This window comes from Sciurus vulgaris, assembly GCF_902686455.1.
Source record: "Sciurus vulgaris genome assembly, chromosome: 8".
In the NCBI taxonomy this organism is placed as follows: domain Eukaryota; kingdom Metazoa; phylum Chordata; class Mammalia; order Rodentia; family Sciuridae; genus Sciurus; species Sciurus vulgaris.
In genome coordinates this window covers 118,746,207-118,772,460 of record NC_136468.1, presented here as the reverse complement: position 1 = coordinate 118,772,460, position 26,254 = coordinate 118,746,207, and the positions used below count along the sequence as shown (strand labels likewise).

At 38.3% G+C, this 26,254-nt stretch overlaps 1 protein-coding gene across 1 annotated transcript in view; it reads left to right on the top strand.

The window, feature by feature from the left end:
- The window catches only part of LOC306667384 (sodium/glucose cotransporter 1), a 74,190-nt gene extending 52,007 nt beyond the window's left edge, over positions 1-22,183 (top strand). Inside the window, exons 11-15 of the mRNA XM_079149922.1 lie at positions 573-723; positions 3,033-3,201; positions 6,381-6,596; positions 14,160-14,265; positions 17,812-22,183. Coding sequence (XP_079006048.1) covers positions 573-723; positions 3,033-3,201; positions 6,381-6,596; positions 14,160-14,265; positions 17,812-18,032 — 863 coding nt within the window. The 3' untranslated portion in view covers positions 18,033-22,183. The remainder of the gene's footprint in view (positions 1-572; positions 724-3,032; positions 3,202-6,380; positions 6,597-14,159; positions 14,266-17,811) is intronic.
- Positions 22,184-26,254: the final 4,071 nt, after the last annotated feature.

Below are 26,254 nucleotides of genomic sequence, written 5' to 3'. Positions count from 1 at the left end.
TCATTTTCTTGAGAATCTTATCTTTTGAATCCTCACTTAAATATCTTTGAGCTCTACCATCAATCTTTTGGGTGAGAGATCATACAAAAGCCAGTGGAAACATCACCACCACCATCACCACGATTATTATCCAATTGCAAAGTATTTACCTTATACATTTTTTTTCTCTAGAGCTCTGTTGGTTGTTGTGGGCTTATAATTTAAAACCATAGCCTATTTCTTAAAACACTTATTCTTTGTGTGTGTGTGTGTGTGTGTGTGTTTAGTATCAAGGATTTAATCCAGGTGTTTTTAACCAATGAGCCACATCCCCGCCCTTTCAAAAAATATTTTATTTAGAGACAGGGTCTAACCAAGTAACTTAGGGCCTTGCTAAGTTGCAGAGGTTACAATGCTCCTGACTCAGCCTCCTGAGCCACTGGGATGACAGGTGTGCACCACCACACTCAGCTTAAAACATTTATTCTTTCTGGAGAGATACACTGGGGAAGATGGCATGGTTTCAGAAACAAACAAGACTTGAGTCCTGCTGAAGTACTGGATGTGCCATTCAGAACTTCCTTTACTTCCAGGATTGCGAGGCCTGATGCTGTCGGTCATGATGGCTTCTCTCATGAGCTCCCTAACTTCCATCTTCAACAGTGCCAGCACCCTCTTCACCATGGACATCTACACGAAGATCCGGAAGCAAGCATCTGAGAAAGAGCTGATGATTGCTGGAAGGTAAATGCAGCTTTCTGCATCTAGTATCACAAAAGCTTGAATGATCAGAGAATAAGTTAGGCAAGATTGGATGGTGCTGGTTGCGTGACATCTGTGGCTATTTATATTTGCCCTTCAGTGGTATTTAACTTCACACTGGAAAATTGGAGGTCATCAAACAATGCTCTACATTTTTAATTGTCAAATGAGTAAATCAACCCAACTGGACTCTGAAAATATCAAAACACTGTCAAGTGGATCAGGTGTGCTCATTATCATGATTAGCCATTGAGCAGATGCTCTGGATAGAGGATTCCTAGAAGTGCTTGTGTGTCTCTTCTCTCTCTCCCTGATCCCACTCTCTCCCTGATCTCCTGGTACTAGGAATGTGACCAAGAGGTGCTCTACCAATGACCTATAATCCCAATGCTTTACACTTTTTAAAACTTGAGACAGGGTCTTGCTATTGTGCAGGCTGGCCTCACATGTGATGATTCTCCTACCACAACTTCTTGAGTCACTGGGATTATGGTGTGTGACTGACTGCTGATAAGTCTCTTCATGGGGCAAAAGCACTCTCCTCAGGGCAGGTGGAATAAAACCCTGGGATGTTATTTCAAGAAAAGATTCCCAGTGAGTTCAGGAGGGATATGGGCTATTACTTCCCAGTCTCATTAGTAATACTGTAGTAAAGAAGGGAAAAGTTACATGGCAGCCAAGGGAGATCTGTCCAGCCCAGAATCTACTACTCTGCATCATAGGAAATAGCACTGCTACCTTGACTGACTTTCTCTTAAAAAGGCACTTATTAACTCTCCTTTGTATTTATAAGGTTCAAGTGCAAAATGGGAAAGAAGACCACTCCATTGCTTTCGACAGGTCTGGATCCCCTAGTCTTAATATATGATGGGTCTCATACTTTCATACATCCCATAACTGACTATCTTGTGGCTTATCTCAGTCTCCTGTACAAACTCACAGTGCCATGAAACAATTTCAGACTCTGCCGTGTGGACTGTAAGAGCAATCAGGGACTCAGATAAAGGAGAGATGAGCATAGATGGCACAGTAGGGAAAAGCTGGAGGAGGAAGAACCTGAACTGGGTTCAGAGTGGTGGGTCAAATTTGAGTAAATAGGTGGCAGTAGGAGGGGAATTCCAGAAAGAGAAATATGTAAAAACACAACTCTGTGAAGGTGAGTATAAGACTTTTGCCATAAATACATGTGAGATAACTGAATCAGAGCCTTCTTTTTTAATGCTTCCACTAGTGCATTATAGTTTTACATAATAGTGGTACATGTTCTTAGAGGTATATAGCATAATTTGCTCCACTTCAATCCCCAGTTCTGCCCCTTTCCTCCTCTCCTCCCTCTTCCTGATCCCCTTCCTCTGCTATACTGGTCATCCTTCCATTTATTTATTATTTTTAAAATTGATGCATTATAGTTACACACAAAATGAAATTCATTGTGATCTATCTATCTATCTATCTATCTATCTATCTAAAATTTGGTAAATTTCATTCTGCAGTTCCTTTCCCTTCTGATCCCTCCCCCCCCTCCCCAATCTCCTTCCTGTATTCTGCTGTTAAGATTCCCTTAATCTATAATTAAATCAAGAGTCCAAGTAAAAAGAGCTTGTAAGAGAATCTCTAATCTTTTAGGATGTGGCAAATGTCAAGAGGGAGAGAGCTGGAAATACCTAACTGTGTCCCTTCCTATCTGGACTGTTCCTTTATGAACTTTCTTTAGCTTGTATTAAATTATATCACGAGGAAGGAAGAGAAGATAATAACACTATATATGTATATTTAACTATTTATTGACTGCATACTATTTGCGAGGCATTTTACTCTCACTAATGCTTATTCCAACCTTGCATGGTCAGTCACATTATTCTCAGTTTAGAGTTGGAGAATTTGAGATTCAGAGAGAGGCTAAGCATTGCATTCTATATCACACAAAGATAGTAAGAACTGTCTTGCTCCAAAGTATACCCTTGTCTCTGAATTCTACTGCCTCCCAAAGTGGGATTTTTGTATGGGAATGATTTGGCCTAGATGACTATTGAAAACCAAGTGTGTTTCACTTACTTGTAGTCACAGATGATGTTCCTAAAGGCAGAAAAGGGAGGAAAAAAGACTCTGGAATGAATTTGCTTATTACTTTTCCATGCTGTGGTCATGTTACATATTTATGTATTTGGACATATACATATGTGCATATATGTTGGCTAGTGATGTATGTATGTTTATGTGGGACACAGTGATATATATTTATTTATGTACAATTATTTATTGACATCCTGCTGTGGGGAATTTGATTTCAGGTTGTTCATTCTCTTACTGATTGGTATCAGCATTGCCTGGGTGCCCATTGTGCAGTCAGCCCAGAGTGGGCAGCTCTTTGATTACATCCAGTCCATCACCAGTTACTTGGGACCACCCATCGCAGCTGTCTTCCTGCTTGCTATTTTCTGGAAGAGAATCACTGAGCCTGTAGGTATTGTTCTGACATGTTCAGAAAAGCCATTCCACCACAGAATTCTGTATGGGGTTGTGCATATTCTCTGTGGAAGGGATTCTGTTTCCCAGAGATCTTAAGCAGAAATGGATGTGCCACTAAAGGTTTATATGGGAAAGTCTCTATGGAGCACAGGAACTCTTTAAGAGTAGAAAAAAATTCCTCAGGAGTTGGTACTGGGTCCCCTTTGTCTCTAACTCCCCTGTCCCTCTTGGCACAGGGTCCCAACTAATTTTGTGCATTTTCTATCCAGTCATGGTGATTCTCACCTGACCACATGGCATCTCCTGTGAATTTTGTAGTCTCTGGGTGAGCAGCTCCACAGGAAATCCTAGTACAAGTTACCTTTAGTGGCTGTGCTGTGAACTTAGCTTTCCTGCCAGCACTCTTCAGGGCCCAGTGAAGGACACAGTCTTGTTGCTCAAACATTTTATCTGAAAAACAATGAAAGATAGATAAGAATTGAGACATATTTAAAATGTGGTTCAAAATGTAAGTAGGAAGGGATTCAGGAAAGGCTGCATCAATCAACATGAGCTGAAATGATCAGAGAAGGTGCCTTGGAAAAGGAGGGTCTTAAAATTGGCAAAGAAAGAGAGGGAATTTAAGCCAGGGAGAAAAGCCTTGCCCAAATATAGAAAATGGAAGGATAAGGGGAAGGCAAGGGACTGGCAAGGAATTGCATCTGGCTAGAGAGTTTGTGTGTGAATAATGGAAGATGCAGCTGGAAAAGTAGGTCAAGTTTAGAATAGGAATGGTTACTTTGAAAGCCAGGTTAAAGAATTTAGGTCAAAAGTATGGTGCACTGCTGTTTTCAAAGCACAATGAGAATGATGCATTTGGATATGCTGTACAACTGGAGTGTTGCTTATCTGTCTGTTTCCAACCATCTATCTGCTGGGAAGGGCTGGGAAAGAGCAGCAGTGCTGACCATGTGGCTTACAGTCTAAAAGAATAAATTTGATAACATAGTTTTGATTGGAGACATTTCCTCTCTCCCAAAAGGATAGAAACAGATGTATACTGCATCAGGGAAATACCTCAGTGAAGTAACCCAGTTTTGAGGTGCACAAAACACAGCAGGTATATCTCTTCTTTCCACATTTGCTAAGAGGAAAATAATCCAGATTTTCTAGTTATACAAAACTGGGCACACAGACACCTTGAAGAGATCAGAATTAAACCAGAAAGTAATCTCAACAGGTTAGAGACAAAGATGTGGATCTTTGGACAGGTCTCAGTAGGAATTGGCAGAAAGCTGGTTCCCTGAAATATTTTTACAATACAGATTCTCAACTGTGTCTAAAAGCCCAGGTTGGAATTGCAGCAGGCCACAAGAATATCCAATTTAGCAATGGATAAGCACTTTCAAAAATAAAGCCAAGAATTGAGATAGAACATAGTCATTGTTCATTGGAGGTATTTTTTCACCCCTTTCAAGGAGGGCATTTGCAATGTCTGGAAACATTTTTGATAGTTCTGCCTCAGAGAACCCTGCATATACCCAGTGGTTAGAGGTCAGGGATATGCTAAATATCCTAAAATGCACAAGAAAATGTCAAAGGCTATCAAATTTTTAAAAATCCACATGAGAATAAAGATAAAAAAAAGGAGTTAATTGCCAAAAAAGAAGAAATTCTTGGTAAGTTTATCAGTATTGTTCATACTAACTAAAATAAAAATGTTTTTTGAAGGAAAATATTATGGCGGAATGAATGGTGAACCTTTTTTCTTACTCATTTATTAATTTAATAGACAATTTCAGATGCCAGGTGCGGGCCAGGCACTAGCTACATTATGTGAATGAAACTTTGTTCCTTCTCTGGGCAAGCTTCCAGTTCCCAGTTCAAATGGGGAAGGAGAGAAATGGATGTGTGATTGCACAGCGGTAGAATTGGGCTGGCATGGAGGTGTGTTCACAGTGCTGTGGCCACAGCAAGGAGGGCAACCCCTCCCCCCAGTTCTCTCTAGCTTGTTCTATTTAAGAAAGAACAAATTTACCAGGAAGAGAACTATCCACACTCTCCCAGATGGAGAGAATGACCTGAACAAGATCCTGGGACACAAACATACATGGCATACTTAAAGAATACCTGGTAATTTAGTACACTTGGAATGTAAAGTATAGGAATATCTGTGGCTAGTGAAGGGACTGAACAACCCCTGACAAAATCCTGAAGATTCACTTTGGCCACATTTGTAAGAGCATACTCTGATTTGGTTCACTTAATATGTAGCTTTCAGAAGTAGATGTGGACCTTAGGTGAGTGCAGACCAAAAGGGGGGGAAAAAAAAAGCAAAGGAAGAGGCAAAGAAAGGAAGGTGAAGGAAAGGAAAGAAAGAAGGAGGAAGAAAGCAAAGCAAAGAAAGAGGGAAGAAGGGAAGGAAGAAGAAAGAAGTCAAAGAAAGATCCCTGAAAAATAGTCCCCTAATTCTTTTAGTCTCTTGTGCATCTCATATAAAACCCCCAAATTTGATATCAAAACACATCATATAACATTATGTTATTAAAATAAGATAGCAACTTTGGATTTATAAAGGGGATTAAAGAAGGAAGAATTATTTTTATATGGAAAAGTTACTTTCTCCACCTCCAAACACCTAATTTCTTTTTCAGTGTCTTCAAAGAAGACAAAATGCTCTACATGTAGTTCTTTATATCTGAATGGGCCTGAAATCTGGAGGCAGGTGGTGACAATAGCTGCAGGTAGAGAAGTTCAAATATTTTTTAAGTTAAAATGAATTTTTAGGGCTGGGGAGATAGCTCAGTTGGTAGAGTGCTTGCCTTGTAAGCACAAGGCCCTGAGTTCAATCCCCAGCAGCACAAAAAAAAAAAAAAAAAAAAAAAATTTAGAATTAAGACTTGCGATTAAAATTCTATATGTGTTATTAAGCACTTTACCCCATTATATTATGAGTCCTTGTTTAATGATGCAGGTGAAATTGTGCTGCTGAATCAAGATAGGCAGACCCCCTGGAAACCCAATTTAACAGTCCCAGCCCTGTTCTGAACCACCATGTTCTGGCTTCAGACGCTCCAGAGCTACCATTTCTCTCATCTTTATTCCTTTGCCTCTGTCCACCTCTAGGAATGTTAGAATGCTCACCTGTTTTGTGTGTTCAGCGCTCATTAACTCAGGGTTTTCCTTCACAGGGAGCCTTCTGGGGACTCATCCTAGGATTTCTGATTGGGGTTTCCCGTATGATTACTGAGTTTGCCTATGGAACTGGGAGCTGCATGGAGCCCAGCAACTGTCCCACCATTATATGTGGGGTACACTACTTGTATTTTGCCATTCTCCTCTTTGCCATTTCGGTCATCACCATCGTGGTCATCTCCCTCTTCACCAAGCCCATTCCAGACGTGCATGTGAGTACCCATTCAGAAGACCTCTTCTGTCCTTGTTTCCCATTCATGTTGCAGCACTCTTGGTTGACCTCAACTCAACTAGACATCTCCCACCTGCATGAATAATATAGTTTGTACTTGCCATTGGTTTTGGGTAGTAGGGCACAGTAGAGGAAACTTGGTATGCCAGCTGGGCAGTTTCAAGAGTACATTTTCAACGGGAGTCCTGAGAGTCCACAATTCAGTCCAGGGGGTTTCCTCTGGATCCTGCTCCCTGAGTGATAGTTCAAGTGTAAGGGAAGTGAGATCACATGAGCAGGTGCAGGGCTATCTTGACTTAGAAGCCCGTGTTCAAAATAGGAACTAGTGTTTCTTGTAACAGTTCCATAGTTGAAGCTTCTGAGTCCTGGTTATAAAAATCTCTACACTTAAGAAAATTTGTAGTATGATTTATCTTTTGATTTTTTCTGATTAAGTCAACAAAGTCACCATAAAATTAAAGACATTTCTAACAATATGTCTTATTCTGTTTACTGAAGCTATAACAAAATGCCACATACTGAGTAGTTTTTAAGTAATAAGAATTTATTACTTATTTATTTAATAAGATTTTATTTATTTCTGTTCTTGAGGCTGGTAAGTCTAAGGTTGAGGGGTGCATCTGGTGAGGACCTTCTTGCCACATCATAACCTTGTAGAAGGCATTATATGGCAAGAATGGATCAGGGGGGAAGAGAGAGAGGAGAGATAGATAGATAGAAATATGAATAGAAGTCAAACATTTATTTTTTCAGAAAAGTGCTCCCACAATGGTGAATTCTAATGCCCTTATAAGGAGAGCGCCCTCAAGATCTAATTATCCCCCTTTAAAAATGTTTTTATTAGTGCATGATAGTTATAAATAATAGTGGGGTTCATTTTGACATATTCATATGTACATGGAATATAATTTGCTCCATTTCAATCCCCAGTACTTCCACTTTTCCTCCTCTCCTTCCTGCCCGTTTTCGTCCTCTACTCTACTGATCTTACTTCTATTTATTCATTGTTTTTTTAATTTAATTTTTTATTAGCTCTAATTAGTTACATATGACATTAGAATGCATTTTGATAAATCATACATAAATGGAGTACAACTTCTTATTTTTCTGATTGTACATATTGTAGGACCACATTGGTCATGCAGTCACATATGTACATGAGGTAATACTGTCTGTTTCATTCTACTATCATTTCTTCCCCTATACCTTTTCCCCTCCCTTCACTCCTCTCTACCTAATCTACTTATTGTGAATTAGCATCCAAATATCAGAGAAAACATTCAGCCTTTGGATTTTTGGGTTTGGCTTATATCGCTTAGCATGATATTCTCCAAATTAATCCATTTACCAGCAAATGCCATAATTTCATTCTTCTTTAAGGCTGAGTAATATACCACCTTTTCTTTATCCATTAATATGTTGAAGGGCACAAAGGTTGGTTCCATAGTTTAGCTATTGTGAGTTGAGCTGCTATAAACATTGATATGCCCGCGTCACTGTAGTATGCTGTTTTTAAATCCTTTGAGTATAAACCAAGGAGTAGGATAGCTGGGTCAAATGGTGGTTCCATTCCAAGTTTTCTGTGGAATCTATACTGCTTCCTATAATGGTTGCACTAATTTGCATTCCCACCCACAATGTATGAGTATACCTTTTCCCCCTCATCCTCACCAACATTTATTGTTGCTTGTATTCTTAAAAATTGCCATTTTGATTGGAGTGAGATGAAATCTTAGAGTAGTTTTGATTTGCATTTCTCTAATTGCTAGAGATGTTGAACATTTTTCCACATATTTGTTGATTGATTGTCTTCTTCTGTGAAGTGTCTGCTCAGTTCCTTAGCCATTTATTGATTGGGTTATTTGGTTTTTTTTTTTTTTTTTTTTGGTGTTAAGTTTTTTGAGTTCTTTATATATCTCAGAGATTAATGCCTTATCTGAGATGCATGTGGGAAAGATTTTCTCCCAATTTGTAGGCTCTCTCTTCACATTATTGATTGTTTCTTTTGCTGAGAAGAAACTTTTTAATTTGAATCCATCCCATTTATTGATTCTTGATTTTACTTCTTGCACTTTAGGGATCTTGTTAAGGAAGTCAGATCCTAGGCCAATATGGTGAAGATTTGGACCTACTTTTTCTTCTAGTAGTCACAGGGTCTCTGTACTACAGTGCCTAAGTCTTTGACCCACTTTGAGTTGAGTTTTGTGCAGGGTGAGAGATAAAGGCTTAATTTTATTTTGTTACATGTGACTTTCACCCTGACACCAAAATCAGACAAAGACACATCAAGGAAAGAAAACCTCAGACCAATATCCCTGATGAACATAGATGCAAAAATTCTCAATAAAATTCTGGTAAATCACATACAAAAATATATTAAAAAGTTAGTGCACCATGATCAAGTGGTGCTCATCCCAGGGATGCAAGCTTGGTTCAACATATGGAAATTAATAAATGTAATTCATCATATCAATATACTTAACAAGAATCATATGATCATCTCAATAGATGCAGAAAAAGCATTTGATGAAATATAGCACGCCTTCATGTACAAAACACTAGAAAAACTATGGATAGTAGGAACATTCATCAACATCATAAAAGTCATGTATGATAAACTGAAGGTCAACATAATTCTAAATGGAGAAAAATTGAAAGCATTCCCTCTAAAAACTGAAACAAAACAAGGATGCCCTCTTTCACCACTTCTATTCAACATTGTCCTTGAAACTCTAGCCAGAGCAATTAGAAGAAAGAAATTAAATGTATAAAAATAGGCAAAGAAGAATTCAAACTATCACTATTTGCCAATGACATAATTCCATATTTAGAAGATCCAGAAAAGTCCACCAAAAATCTTCTAGAACTAGTAAGTGAATTCAGAAAAGTAGCAGGATATAAAATCAATACCCATAAATCAAATGCATTCTTAGACATCAGTAATGAAACCACTGAAAGAGAGTAAGAAAACTACCCCATTCACAGTAGCCTCAAAAAAAAAAAAAAAAAATCTTGGGAAGCAATCTAATGAAAGAGGTGAAAGACCTCTACAATGAAAATTATAAGACACTAAAAAAAGGAATTAAAGAAGACCTTAGAAGATTGAAAGACCTCCCATGCTCCTGGATAGGCAGAATTAATACTGTCAAAATGTCCATACTACCAAAAGTGTTATACAAATTTAATGCAATTCCTATTAAAATCCCCATGACATTCTTCATAGAACTTGAAAAAGGCAATCATATGAAATTCATTTGGAAAAATAAAAGGACCCAGAATATGACAAAGCAATCCTTACCAAGAAAAGTGAAGCAGGAGGCATCACAATACCAGACTCTCAAACTGTACTACGGAGCTATAGCATGTAAAAACAGCATGGGTATTGGTACCAAAACAGACCACATAGACCCAAGGGTAGTAATAGAAGGACACAGAGGACAAACCCACATAAATACATTCTATCTCATACTAGACAAGGGTTGCCAAAGCATTCACTGGAGAAAAGATAGCCCATTCATTGTTTTTAATTGGTGTTTTATACATATTCAGGTAGGTGGAATTCACTGTGGTACACTCATATATGTATGTGACATAACTTGATCACTTTCATTCTGTGGTTCCTCCTTTTTCTCATCCCTCCTCTGTCACCCTAATCTCTTTCTTCTACTTCACTGATCTCCCTTTTATTTTCATGGGATTCCCCAACTGTTTTCCCCTCGTTTCTAACTTCTGCTTGTGGGAGAAAACAGTTGACCTTTGACTTTTTGAATCTGGCTTATTTCACTTAGCATGATGTTCTCCAGTTACATCCATTCACCAGCAAGTGACTTTATTTCCTTCTCCTTTATAGCTGAGTATAAATCCACTGTGTATACATGCCACATTTTCTTTATCCATTTGTCTGTCAATGGGCACCAGGGGTTGTTCCATGACTTGATTCTTATGAATTGTGCTGCCATTAACAGTAATGTGCCTGTATCACTGTAGTATGCTGACATCTGTTAATACTGTCACAATGGAGTTAAATTTCAACATAAGTTCTGGATGGGACATTCAAACTGTAGCACGATGTCAAGGTCCAATTGATTTAAGACTTCATAAATTAAAAGGACTCTTCTTTAAATCTAGGTGCTTCCATTGGTTTAGGTTTTTTTTTTTTTTTTCCCCGTATCCCTCCCAATCTAGAAAAATGAGTAATTATGGGACTATAAGCAATCTAAGTCTGCAAAACCAATCCAGACGGCATTCCACCTTTTTCAGGTTTCCAAGGAAACAGAAGTAGAAAGTTAACCGAAGGTCATATATACCCATAGAAAAAGACAAAATGTTTCATTGGTACTTTACTCATGCATACTGGAATACAAGGACCTACAGAACCATTAAGAGACCTATAGTTGCATTGCCAAATTTTTGAAAGCTGTGACAAACATATATGTCAAATAAAAACTGATTTTATAACTGCAGAATCACCACAATTTATTTATTTACTGTATCTGTCACAGACTTTCTTTGATGGAGCTATCACTTTCCCATGCCTCAGTCTTGCAGCCCCAAACACATTTAACTCTACACTTTTTAAAGTAAAGAAAGCAAAATAGTCACCAATGAGCATGAGAAAACATGCCATACTTGTTCTTTTCTTGGCTGATTTCACTTACCATAATATCCTTCATGTCATAATTTTCCTGAAAATGACATGATTTCATTATTCTTTATGACTGAATAATATCAATAGTGTATATATACCATTTAAAAAATCTATTCATCTAGACAAGCACCTAGGCTGATTCAATAGCTTTATAATTATGAATATGAATTATAATTATAAATTATAATAAACATGAGTATGCATGTATCTCTTTGGTATGCTTTTTTCCTTTGGATATATATCCAGGAGTGATATAGCTGGATTGTATGGGATTCTATTTTTAGTTTTTTTAAGAAACTGCATACTGATTTTTATAGTGACAACTAATTTACATTCCCACCAAGAGTGTATATAAGGGCTCCTTTTTCTCCATATCCTGCCTGTATTGGTTATTTATCTATTCATTTTTATAATAGCCATTCTGACTATATCACAGTCAGATGGAATCTCAGTATAGTTTTGATTTGCACTTGCCTGATGAATAAAGATATTTATCATTTTAAAATATATTTATTGGCCATTCATACTCGTCTTCTGAGAAGTGTCTGTTCACATCATTTGCTCATTTCTTGATTGGATTGCTTGTTCCTTTGTTGTTAACTTTTAAAAATTATTTACGCATTATGGATATTAATCCTTTGTCAAAGGATTTTTTTCCTCCTATATTGTAGGTTGTCTCTTCACTTTTATGATTGTTTCTCTTGCTGTGCAGAAGCTTTTTAATTTGTTGTGATCCTGTTTGTCGATTATTTCTTGTTTCTTGGGCTTTTGGAATTCTATTTAGGAAATTGTTGCCTGTGGCTATATCTATGCTTTCTTCTAGTCATTTCAAAGCTTCCAGGTCTTACCTTAATATCTTTGATCACTTTGAGTTTAGTTTATCTATTTATTGGAGTTGATTTTGTATAGGGTGAGACATAGGGGCCCTAGTTTCAGTCTTCTGCATGTGGGTATCCAGTTTTCCCAACACCATTTGTTGAAGAAGCTGTCTTTTCTCTTTTGTTGGGAATCAGTTGGCTATAGAAGCATGGGTTTTATTTCTGGTTCCCTCTATTCTATTTAATCAAATCACTGGTTATTTTTATGCCAATGCCACTCTGTTTTAATATATTATTAATATTGCTCTGTAGTATATTTTGAAACCAGGATTAACATCCCCCCAGTGTTATTCTTTTTGCCCAGGATTGCTTTGGCTGTTCTGGGTCTTTATGCTTTCATATGAATTTTGAGGATTGTTTTTCCTAGTTCTGTGAAGAATGTCATTGGAATTTTATGAGGATTGGTATGTATCTCATTTGCTTAACAACTCTTTTAGTGAGAATTTATTCTTTCCTGTGCTCTCATAATTATGATTATCATTCTTACCTCTTCTAGGTATAGAATTCCCTTAAGTACCTTCTGTGGTGCTGGCTTAGTGGTCATAAATTCTCTTTGTTTATGATAATCATGGAAGATCATTATTTATCATTCAAATGTGAAGAATAACTTTGCTGGGTATAGTAATGTAGATTGTCATTTACTTTCTTTCAGTATTTGAAAAAAGTCTTCCATACTCTCCTGGTGCTCATATTTTCCACTGAGAAATCTGCTTTTGTTCTAACAGGTTTGCCTCTCTACGTGAGAGCAGTGACAACTCACATTTAAAATTTAAAATTCTTTTTTCTGTGAGTTTTAAACTCACATTGAAATTTAAAATTCATTATTCTTTTCTTTCGGTCGTTGGAACCAAATAATTTGCCAACCTCTATCCTCATGATTTCAGACTGGAGACTGCTGGTGACACTTCAAGGGTGACACAGAAGGGAGAATTGCTGAACTACTGTCCCCTACATTCTCCTATATATTGCAGTCTATGCTACCTGCATACATAAATCATAAATAAATAAATTATAAATAAACCCCTGCATAAATCTCGAAGCAAACTTTTGCTCAGGACACTCCCCCAAGTCAGAGTGGCTTATTTGGCCACTGCCTACCCAGTCAGTGCACAAGAATGTTCATTGGGACACTGAAATTTTACTGTGTTTTCTGACCCCAGACCAGTTTAGTTCCTAACAATAGAAGCCTACTCAAGATGGATCCTGGCTATAGTACTCTGAGGGTTTGCTGGGAGGCTCAACAAGTTCCTTCTCTAAAGCTAGCTTGCTCTGCAGAGTCCAGGTCATCTATTTAAGCCGTTAGTCTGCAGGGTGCAACCTTCTGTGCCATGCCATGACTCTTTCTTTGTAGACTTTACCTCCTTGGAGGATCAGTACCTTCCCCTGACCAAGGTGTCAGGCACTAGGAGCTGAGGTATTCCTACCTCTTTTGCTGTACTATCCTCCCTTGTCTCTAGAATTCACCAGTTTTAATTTTCTATGCTATCAATTTCCAGTGTTCATTCATAGCCCCTCACTTCCATGAGCAGTTACACACTGGTTTTCTTTGTTTCCATCCCATGGAGGAGCAAACTAGCACTAGCTGTCTTTATTCTGCCAACTGCTGTATTCCTTGGTAGATTCTTATCCCCATAGTATAACATAATATAAAATTATGATCTCACACTACTGGTCTGGAAAAATGCCTGTTTAGTCTAGTTTTACTTCCTAGTACCAGTGCTAAAAGGAACAAATTCAATTATTATGTGTAAAAGAAAATCACTGGACAAACATTTCTTTATCTGAGGCAGTCTCTTAACTTCTGAATCTCCATATAACATGTATATGTGTGTATGATTTACATCGAAGATTCCAATATGTATAGAGATAATGCTGTGGGTGGTAATGTTATCTGTGTTCTTTGTTGGTACTGAGAGTCCTCATTCCTTTTCCTTTCTTGATGGTTACCTCTTTGGTCTCCTACAACTTGGCTGAGGACACTGGATTTTTATATTAACCTTTCCTCCTTTTCCCACAGCTCTATCGTCTGTGTTGGAGCCTGCGCAACAGTACAGAGGAGCGTATTGACCTGGATGCAGAAGAGGAGGACCTCCGAGAATCCCCAAAGGATACCATTGAAATAGGTGATTTATGAGTCAGAGCTTATTTCCAAGCCATTAAAAGTTACTCTTGCTGGGCACAGTGGTGCATGCTTATAATCCCAGTGACTTGGGAGGCTGAGGCAGGAAGATTTCAAGTTCAAAGGAAGCTTCAGCAAAAGTGAGGTGCTAAGCAACTCAGTGACACCCTGTCTCTAAATAAAATACAAAATAGGGCTTGGGATGTGTCTCAATGGTCGAGTGCCCCTGACCATTGAGACATGGTAACCACCCCCACAACCCCACTAAAGTTACTTTTATAACAGCAAGACTGTCTAAAGCTTTCATCAAAGTTCAGATCTCTTCCCTAGGAGTAATGAGGAGGGATGAGATGGATAAGTGGATTTTGGAAAGTTCTCTCTTGTTTGAGGTCAGGGAAGGAGGCCCAGGGCCATTTCAGCTGCCTCACTGCTCAAATTTACAGTGATCAGTGAATCAGTGTATGAGAAATTTGCACCCTGACTTGACCATGCTTTGGGGCATGGTCATGGGTAAGAGAAGGGTCAGGGCTCTTCTGACATAACTTGGAAACAGAACAGATGAAATAAAAGCTTTGTTCAATTCTAGTAACATTAGGAGAATGAAATAGGGCTCTTGGGATCTTATGTCTTACCATATCAGTTTTAGAAAATCATATTTCTCTAGAAGCCTAAGATGATGCTTAGTGCCTAGAGGCTTTTGCCCTTTGAATTAATGTGTTCTTTGGCTTCAGTGCTGGAACCTTTCATCCCTATATGGGTGAGGTACACACATGGAGAATGGATGTGTGTGGTGTGCAGAAGTAGGAGAGCTCTAGATCATATGCTATTGCTGGTACTGCATTGGAGAGCTCATGACTTCTTCTGAAGTAGAACGAACACCAGATGAAGCAGAACAAGTTTTGAATCTGGCCATCAGGAATGTCATAGAATTCTAGCTCTGGAAAGGGCCATAAAGGTCATTTGATCTTATTATCTCACATTACAGACACAAATTGAGGTACCACAAGGGAGAAACCGTTAATGGTCTGGAGGAACACGGAGCCACAGACAGCTGACCATGATGCTGACAACAGGCAGCTCCCTCCTGCTTTCCTGGAGCAGGCAGGCATGAACATGGCCCCATTTTCTTTTTCTTTTCCTTTTGTGGTGCTGGGAATTAAAACAAGGACTTGCACCTACCAGATCAGTACTCTACCACAAAACTGCACCTTAGGCCTGTGTGCACCCTTCCTCTTCTACTTTAAAAAAAGTTCCCACACCGAGGGAGAGTATCAGATTCTAGAAGGACATGGATGAGGAGTCTTGAGTATCAAGAATGTTACTATGGAAGAAGAGATTATTTTTTCAACAGAGAAAAAAATTAAAATGGATGAACCAAAGGATCCATCCAATTTGAACTCAGAGTAAGAAAGTAGAATAGTGAACGGCTAGGTTATAGAGCTGGGTATGGTGATGCATATATGTAATCACAGTGATTCAAGAAGCTGAGGCAGGAAGGTTGCAAGTTTGAGACCAGTCTGGGCAATTTAATGAGATTCTGTCTCAAAAGAGAAAAGGACTGTGTGTATGACTGAGCTATAGAATACCCCTGGATTCAACCCCTAGTGAGTGAGAGGGTAGGGGCAGGTTTTGGAATGAGGTGGAACTGACATTGAATCCTAAATTCTTTTTTCACTACCTTGGGCAAGTGAATTCATTTTTGTAAAGCTCATATTTCTCATCTTTGAGTATTCTGAGTGATACCCCATGCTTCAGTGTTCTTGGCAGCATTGGACTCTTTATAAGAATTGGCTATAATTATCACCATCATGATTGATTTTAAAGAAGAGTTTTCGAATTGAGTTGATCTGGAAAGGGATGAGTTTCAGATATTTGTCTATCTGGGATATTGTAGAGGGGATCGTTTCAATGAGAGAAGAATTAGCGTGGTGACCTCTGAGGTTCATGGCAGTGCTTGAATTGTTTTTCTTTCATGAACTTATGGTGAAACAATGCCACTCTACCATACTAAAGCACAATAAATTAAGCTCTGTTGATGGACCACGGGTGTCACCAGCACCATTCATGAGAAACAGCACTGTGAGGAAGCCTGGTGATTGCATCACCTTCCCCTTATTATCATCACCACCACCACCATCATCATATGACTGATAATGACGTGATCATAACATCTTAATTATAAATAACTTACTCATTTAATGATTCATTTTGTACCACATCATAATTTAAGGCAGATAATGTAAATATAATTCTTCCAATTTTATAGAGGAGAGAAATGAAAAGTAGAGACTTTCCCAAGACCACTCGACTTTATACTGACTCAGATAACCATGTATTTATTTGTCATGTGAGCTAGTCAATAAGCCCATCTCACTGGCATGAAGCAGATGGGAGAGGCAGAAAAAGGCATGTCTCATGCACATGAGAGAAAGGAGAGAGAGTGGAAGAAGGTCTTTACTTATTAATATGTACTATGTGCTGAGTTCCCTCTCATTAAATCATTAGATTAAATATCTCAATAAATTTTCATGAATACAATAAAGAAGACAGTATTTATCCATTTTCACAGATACCCAAAAGATAAGAGAAATTAATTTCAAGGTCACAAGGCCAGACTTGGTACCAATTCTGATGTATGCCCTGGATCACGAAGGATTTTTCTAGTTCTAAAATTTTGACTCTTTTTTTCTTTTTTTTTTTTGTGGTCCTGGGGATTTGAACCCAGGGCTTTGTGCTTGTGAGTCAAGCACTCTACCAACTGAGCTATATCCCCAACCCCTATGACTCTTTTTAGAAAGCCTATGACTTGTAAAAATGGGAAAGTGCAGAAAGTGTTCTCTGAAGATGGCGCCAAAAATATAGTGTGTTTGATTTCATGTCTAGTAAGTGGAAGAGACGGATTGTAAACTGGGTCTGTCTACCTCTAGTGCCACACCTGAGCTCAGAGGAGGGAACCAGTTCTCTTGGTAGCCATCCACTTTGAATGTAAGGGCCAACTGGATGGTTTGATTCAGCAGTATTGATATGCAACATCAGATCTTAAGGCCAAGAAGAGTTGATCCTGCTACTTTGCATCAGGGACACTTCAGACATTTACTCACCAACTAGATGAATCTGATGTGGAGGCTTAGAATTCACAGATGTAGCCAATTCACTCCTGTCATTCCAGCCCTGTTGCTTTTCAATAACGCAGCAAACAGCTATGAGTTTATGTATTTCAGAGGCGGGTTTTCCCTGTCCTTCATGTCACAGTTTCTCTGTGACATTTCTCTCTCATAAATTATTACTTACTATAAGTTTTTTAAATCAAAATACATTCCATTGGTCCTGATAGAGATGACACTCAGGCTAGTTGATCATGAGGATATAAAATCCATCTAGTAACATTGTCTTGTTCATTTGAAAATTCTATACTATTCCCATTCCTAAAAACAAGAAAATTGGGAAATTTCTTTGGAATGCAGATGCTTCATGGTATAGCATCTTCCTAGAAGCCTCTTCTCATCTCTCCTGCTTCTGCATCCAATAATTCTTTTATGCCTTTTCCTTGACACAGAAGTGCCTGAGGAGAGAAAAGGGTGCTTCAGGCGGGCCTATGACCTGTTTTGTGGGCTGGACCAGAAAGGACCCAAGATGACCAAGGAGGAGGAGGCAGCTATGAAGATGAAGCTGACAGACACCTCCGAGAAGCCTTTGTGGAGGACAATAGTGAACATCAATGGCATCATCCTGCTAGCTGTGGCTGTCTTTTGCCATGCATACTTTGCCTGAGCCCTACCTTCTGCTATAGACTCGACAAGGCTGGAATCTTCATCTCCCTTCAGTCCCATTCTGTGGCATTGAAAGGAAACCAGATAGTTGTAAATTTTTCCTAGTTGGATAAATATGTATATGTGTAATTATAGACTAGCTGAAGGAAAATCATTATTTTGCCATTAACTTATGTATTGAAGCCAGTGTAATACATTCATCCGTACAAAGTAGAGTCACAGAGGGAAAGTTTGTTCAGTCATATCCAGAAAAATCAGATGAAGAAACAGAAGTCCTGTGGTATCTGTTGCAAGTCTGTCTCAGGTAGATTCAGTGTGTCTACATTGTAATCCTTGAATATTATTGTTAGAGTTTTGCTCTGTTTCTAACCATATCTGAACATCTCTTTTTTTTTTTTTAGAAATTTTTATCCCACCATCATACCACTCTCAAATTTTTTATAGTGCAAGAAATATCAATTTGACAAACCAATGGATACACAGAAGCTGGGGATGGGAACTTGATAGGGTCCCTGTCCTAGGCATTTGCTCTTTAAAGCAAAGGCCTCAGAAAAGGGAAGGACCCAGGCCAAGACTCAAGCCAGTGGGGAAATAAGATAATCTTGAGTCCAGGGAATTTTTTGTCTTTTTAAAGATTCCCCTTGTGTGCTCCTCATGTTTGGAATTTTACTCATTTTGACATTCAATGTTCCTAGAATGTTTTAGCCACTTGGAAATTTTTATTTATTTATTTTTGTCTAAATGAATGATAGCAGCCTTTATTTACAGACACTTTGTCTGGTCCTTGGTTAACCATTTTTTTTGTGTGTGTGTGACTGTAGAAACTATACCCTCTGGTGATTATAATGAACTTGAATGCATTTGTCAGAGGCAACTTTGCTTCATGGTGCTGATGTGGACATATATGGACTTAGAAGCTGTCACTGTCACTTGACAGAAAATGCACCTGTCAGGGTATCTGTCGTCTCAATACCACTGTATTCTCCAAAAAAAACATTGAAATCATTAGTCTGGGATCCTTCATGAGTTCATGTGACCACAGCTGTTCTTTGTCAGGCGTCTTGATTGCAAATCATCTATTGACAAAGGTTAAAGTGCATGGTCTCTGTTCCAGGTGGAGGTGCTCAGTGCTTCTAGGTGAAAACAATGTACTTTTCATTGAATTGATTTGCTAGCAGGAAATCATTTTTATTTAATTTAAATTTAATTAATTTTTAAAATTCTACCTGTGAAATCTTATTGATAATATGTTTCTATTGAAGTTCAATTCAACTTGTTAGTATTGACTGATTTCAGGGTAGCTTGGAAAAGAGCTGAGAGTAGGTCTTGAAAATAGAAGAAGTAGCTTGACACTAACAGATGGCTTACTCTTGTGGAAGAAAAGAAACCCAGTGAGCACTCTTAAAGTGCATTCTTAATCTGAGCAAAGAAGAGGGGAAAGTGGAGACTTTCACATGGCTAGCATTACTCAGAGGATTGTCTTATGTGGAGTTTGTGGTAAGTTTTGAGCTTGGATAGCGTAAAAGGAGAGGATTGAAAGCTAGTGGATGAAATGGAAAGTGCCTTGGATTTTGTTTCTGGTTTAACCAATGATTTATTGTATATATCATGGTAAATTATTTTGTCTCAACTGTGTATTTTTCTCTTTGAAAGATGGACAACTTCGTGTTTATAGCATCTCCCTGCCTCCTTTGGTATAAAGAAGGCACTTTGAAAAGGGAATGGGAGATCATACATGAAAGATGCCATACAGATGCTATATTAAGCTGTATTACAGTCTCATCAGTTAAATATGTTCAGCAATAATAAAAACATTGAAACCTCTAACATCCAGAGAGTATAGATAAATACATAACTGGTTAGCACAAGGTATGGATTAGGAGCAGGAGGCCAAGATAGTTAAGGATAAAATCTGGCAAATTAAACAATTTCTTTTAACTGTAACTCAAGCTGGGCATGGTGTTGCACTCATGTAGTCCCAGCGACAAGAGAGCCAAAGGAAGGAGCATCATTTGAGCCCAGGAGTTTGAGAACAACCTGGGAAACATAGTGAGACCCCATCTAAAAATGTAGCTAATAATGAAAATGATTTTCAAATGCAATCCTATAGTATACATGAGGTGAGTAGCTCTGCCTACATAATGTCCTGCTAAAGTAAACTGCTCCTTGGGTAACCACCGACTGGTAACTGATAATTTATACTTGAATTATTTCAGAAGAGTATGAAGAGCTATTCTTCTTCTCAAATTAAAGATTTTGTTATATATGGGATAGAATGACTGCTTATTAATGCTCACTTTATAAAACTGAAAAATCACAGTTTACTGGGCCAAAAAGCTTCTTTAAATACAGATGATAATGAAAAGGCAGATCTCCTTCCCTGAAGAATGAAGTGGATCCTGAACCTACCTGGGAGCACTGCTTACTTCTCTGTAGCTGAGTCAGACACTATTGTTCACTTAGGGACTGTTTTACCTTTGGGACCCACAGGAATCCACTCTTTGATGATACTGAAATCACCATCCCCTTAATGATATATGGTTGCTTCACAAAAACAAACCTTGAGAGAAAATCATATGTATGGTTGGTTGGAGGAGAGGAGTCTATTAACATTTCCTCTCATCCCACTCCAAGATAATCACACCTAACCTCCAGATTGTGATTTGGTGCATGAAGTTGTTTGAGTGAGGTGTCACTCACTGTTTCACTATGTTGGTGGGAATGGAATTAGGGAGGTGTGGATGAAGTCAACAGGGCCGGCATTGTTTGACTCTTTATGAGGGTTGCTGGTGAGTGTCCTTTTTGCACAAGAGCCTCACATTGCCTCCCTAACCCAAATATTTTAGTCCTAAGGGCAACTCGTACTAAAAAACTATGTTCATATGTGAATACATGACCAGTGAAACTCCACATCATGGCTCCAAGAATGGGATCTTAATTAAAGTTATACTCCATGTATGTATAATATGTCAAAATGCACCCTGCAATCATGTGTATCTAAAAAGAACAAATACAAAAACAAGTTATTTAATACAATTCATCTCTTGCTTGGAAATCTGGTAGCAAATGCTCATCTGTTAAAGGGGTCTTCTCTACACAAGTGCTCGCAGCACTTGAATTCCAGAATCCATGAATTCCAGAATCAACGAGCTTAGAGAGTCATGGTTCTCAAACTAGATTGCATCAGAATTCCCTGGAGGACTTGTGTAAACATGGATGGCTGGGACCTACCCCAGAATTTATGCTTCAGTAGTTCTGGGAATAGTGCATTTCTCATAAGTTTCCAAATGTTTTTGATGCTGATCATCTGAAGAAATCACCATGAAAGCCTCTATTTAGGGTTAACTTCCAAAGTGGTCTCATTTCATTACCAAGGCAGGCAGAGATAGTGGAAAATTTCCCCCAGGTTCTCCTTTGATATTTTTAGTGATACCTTAGGACCAAAAGTCTTTTCTGAAACCAAGGTGTACGTATGTCTGAGGCACATTATAATGCCAAGGTACATTAACTTTGAGGGATCCTCTAATTCTGGCCTCCCCTTTAGATGAACAGGGACTGACACTATTTTTAAAGGTTCTTCATGAGTTTTTTAATTGACCAATAAATAGTATATATTTATGGTGTACAACATGATGTGTTGACATATGTATATATAATGTGACAATTAAATCAAACCACTTAATATATCCATTACCTCACATACTTATTTGTGGAGATGAGAACATTTATAATCTATCATCAATTTTAAGTGTATAATATATTGCTTTTAGGTAGAATCAACATATTGTACAATAGATCTCCTAAACTAATTCCACCCAGACAGCTGAAAATTTCCATTCTTTGAACATCTCCCAAATCCCTTTCTCTACTAGCCCCTGGTAACTACCATTCTACTCTTTGCTTCTGTGAGTTTCAGAACTGAAAGTACAGCATTTATTGAGCATCTTTTATGAGTCCCACTCTTTAAACAATATCAAATGACTTCTGCTAATCTGTACAATTCTGTGAAGTGTGCATTATACTTGGAGTAAACTGAGGTTCAGAGAGATTCAAAGACTTGCCAAAAGTGAGGATTTTAGTTGTCATGGTCAAGGGGTTGACAGTCTCTTCTCACCGAAGCAGAATTTCCTAGTGCAGTCTTCCAACAATGATACATCCCTTTTTCACTTCCAACGACCCTGGAATGAGTGTGGGGTGTGGACAAGTGAGAAGACCCACATCTATTGAGCACTATTTATTTATATTAATAAATAATATGAATAAGTGCTGTCAACTTATTTAAATTGGTGAAACTGGCCCTCCTATCCCTGTTTTCAGATGAAAAATAAAGATGCATGGGAGATGATTTCTTGGTTCCAAGTGAGACTCTATTTAGAGATTGTACTCCTAGTATTAGTCTTGGTGGCTATCTGACCAAACAGGCATAGGAAGTCATCTTCTTTGCTAAAGCAGCTTCTGCTCTTTCATGAAGGCTCTTTCAAGATTCTTGGGATGTGGACGGTGACGTATTTGGGTTTCACTTCACCCGCAGCATCAGGGAAGATGGTCCTTGAATGGACCTGCGCTACTGCATCAGACTCAAACTAAACTCCAGATGTGTCAGATCAGTAAAAATGCAAATCACAGTGCTGGGTCTCTGCAACTTTCTGTTATGCTCTAGCTTGGAGTCAAGGTGCCTGGTTACTGGGTACAACAAATTATTTTCCATTGATTGGTTGTTATAAAGCCCTGTGGTTCAGCGCACCCTAAGGCCTTGCCACATCCACAGACTTATAGGTTCACCTTGCAATTCTCTTTCCTTCTGCTACATAGCACCCACTTTAGATTATCTTTTCCACAGAACTCTGGTTTGGGAATGCACAGGGTTCAACTCTGCATTGTGGGCTTCATTGGACTCAAAATTCATTAACTTCAGCACTTCAGAATGTAACTGGATTGGGAGATAGGGTTTTTAGAGGTGATTAAGATAAATGAGGTCATAGGGTCGGTCCTAATCTAATATTACTGGTGTCCTTATAAGAAGAGGAGATTTAGGACACAGACAGAAGGAAAATCATGTGAAGACACTAGGACAGATGGACATCTACAAGAGGAGGACCCAGCCCTCCCTGTGGACTCCTTGATCTCAAACTTGTGCTTGTAGAACAGTGAATAGATAATTGTTATTTTTTAAGCCTACCAGTACTTGTGCTTTGTTATAGCAGCTCTAGAAAGTACATACAGTCTATAAGGGAGCTGTTAGATCCTTTTCCATGTTTTCTTAGATTCCGTATTTGTCTAATTGGTATCCATTCATCACAGGGCCAATCATAATATTTCTTATTTTTCTGATTCTTGTGATGTGTGTGTGCTTGTGTGTGTGTGTGTGTGTGTGTGTTGCTGGTGAAGGAACCCAGGATCTCAAGCATGCTAAGTAAGTGCTCTACCACTGAGATATGCCCCCAGTTTATTTTATGTATTCTTGATGCTCTTGTATTTGGGGGTTCTTAAAGACTTGGGGAAAGGCTGCACCTCCAAGGGTTAGTTCTTTCTTAAAGACAATAAAGGGATTGACTGGGAGTATGTCTTTCATATACAAATAAACTACTTCCATACCTGTAGGCACAGTCACCACTTTATCTAACTTTCATACATCAAGACAATATTTACCCTTCTTTAAATCATCCTAGGGCCAGGTTCAAGGCAACTGGAGACCACTATGATAGCCCACAGCTCATTGGTATTATTCAAACTAGTCAGTCCTAATCCATGTTGTCTGCTCTGCCATCGTTTCCTATGGAAACCCCAATAAACACTGTGGACTATGCCTTCCCCTCACTCTTTTCTGCATCCTGACCAACACTGGTGATTCCCTTATGACTCTATATGACATGTGATGACTCCCTCTCTAGAACATGTAAGTATAATAAACGTCATCCTTTCAAGACCATTCTTTCCTCTTGTGGATACCCTGAATTTACCATAACTTATCCAACATTTACATTCTTAGATAAAAATCCCTTCCACTTCACATAGTCTACAGAATACCATCAGGCAGCCAGCTGAACCAGAATTGCACTATCACTATCACTTCCTTAAAAGACCACCTATCTCTTTCTCAACCTTTCTTCTGGATGCTTTGTGCTCTCTTTTCATTTTGTGCTATTCTTCTCTCCTCAGTACTCATTTTCAGGGTCCAGTTATCTTATGGACCACAGTAAACCTATATCACCAGTCTCTACCTTCACTTTTCACCCCTTTCTAATTCTTTTGAAATCACCATCAACTAGACCCCACCAGGAACACACCTAGGGTTACACAAAGCTAGGTTGTTTCAATTACTACTGTGGGTGAGAAATTCAAACAGAATTCCAGTCTCTCACCAAACAAAAGAAGAGACAGAATTATTATGTGATTTTTAAGAAAGGTAGAGTTTAGGGAAATTTTACATGAAGCCATGTATTTTTAGGTTCAAAGCAAAGCAGAGACTGTATGTAAAGAGTCCAATAATCAACCTTGTCTGATTAATCTAAGATAAATCTAAGAATCAGACTCATGAGTCCTATTATCTTAGGAATTCAAGATTGAAATCAACATGAGAATATTATATTTGAACATCTTATATCTGAGGCTTTGAATCTGAGTCAGAAGTTGAGGCTGTTTTTCTATCAGTGACCTATGTGACTCAGACCGTTAGGGAAAGAGATTTTTCATTCTCACAGATAAAATTTCAAAATAGAGAAGATTCTCAGTTGATGATTTCAGAGAATATATTTTCTGCATCACATCCTTGACATTAATTCACATAAGCTATTCTTACAGGTTCTTGCCTTTTTGTCTCAAACTCCAATTCTGATTCCTTTAAGGCTAGAATCTGGATCTAGCCCTGGAAGAGAGGTCCAACCTCATTTAATTTGATGCTCCCTATGCTCAGCTTTGATGTCATGCTTCATCTGCCTGAAATTATATATTACCTCAGAACTTATATGAATGGGCCATATATGAGATCAAGAAGCACTGTCTGTAGCCAAGGCTAGCACTTGAAGCCCCAGCACAATGGTGAGGCTCCTGGATTCAGGGACTTCTTCCCGGAAGATTGAGAAATGGTCTGGTTACCAGGTACTGTGTCAGAGTTTTTCCCTTTCCTCCCTCTCCTTCCCTTTCTTCCTCTCTCTCACTTTATCTGTCTTTGAAAAAAAGTCCTGTTTAGGGCTGGGGATATAGCTCAGTGGGTGGAGTTCTTGCCTTGCATGCACAAGGCCCTGGGTTCAATTCCCAGCACCAAAAAAAAAAAAAAAAAAAAAAAAAAAAAAGTCCTGTTTAGGGCTGAGTCCCTTTCAAAATTATTCTTTGAGTCAAGGCCATACCAAGTAGATTTGATGCTATATATACACAGTTCAAGTTGAGAGAAGAAGTGTATCTGTCCAGAAACAATTCTCCATCTGCTTCTTGCTTATGAAAAATCCCACTGTGATTTTTTGACTATCTGGTAGAATATTGGCATGTCCCAAATCATTGTGCCTTATCTCTTTCCCCATTATCAAATATTCCCTCTACTCCTTTCCATTTTTATTAAGATAGTTAAAGGCCTGCATACTGGTTAAGAGCTTGCAATTTTGAGTCTGAAAGAATAGGTTAAAATCTTGTCTCCTTATCTATTAGCTGTATATTCTTGGGAAGTGTACTTCTGTTCCTTTAATTGAATTTTTCTCATCTGGAAAGTGTGAATAATAAGAACTACACTATTGTATTATTTTGAGGCTTTACTGCAATAGTGGTTTGCATATAGTCTGACATATTATCTGCCCCCAAAGTGGTTGTCTCTTTTCAAAATAGCTATTCACCACTTTCTCATTTAAAATTAGCTACTATATTGTGAATAAACTAAGGCAGGAAGTTCCCTGTGTGTAGAAAACTAGTAGTACAAATCTATTTAGTGTGACTTGTAAGGAATAGTGGATAATAAAATAATAAATTGTGTAAGTTATGTAAAGTGCTTTCAGATATTTTTATTTAACCATTACCTTGATTCTATAAATGCAGGTATTTTTCAGAACAGGAAACAAGGATAGAGAAGCTAAGTCACTACCTTCAGCAGGGGACTAACACTGATCATAGATGGGCTTCTAGGTATGAGGCAGTGAGCACATATTTTTTCAGTACACCAATTTTGTGATTAATTTTACCTTGAATTTACAGATTAAGAAAACAGAGGTTCTAAGAGATTAAAGAATTAGTCTAAGG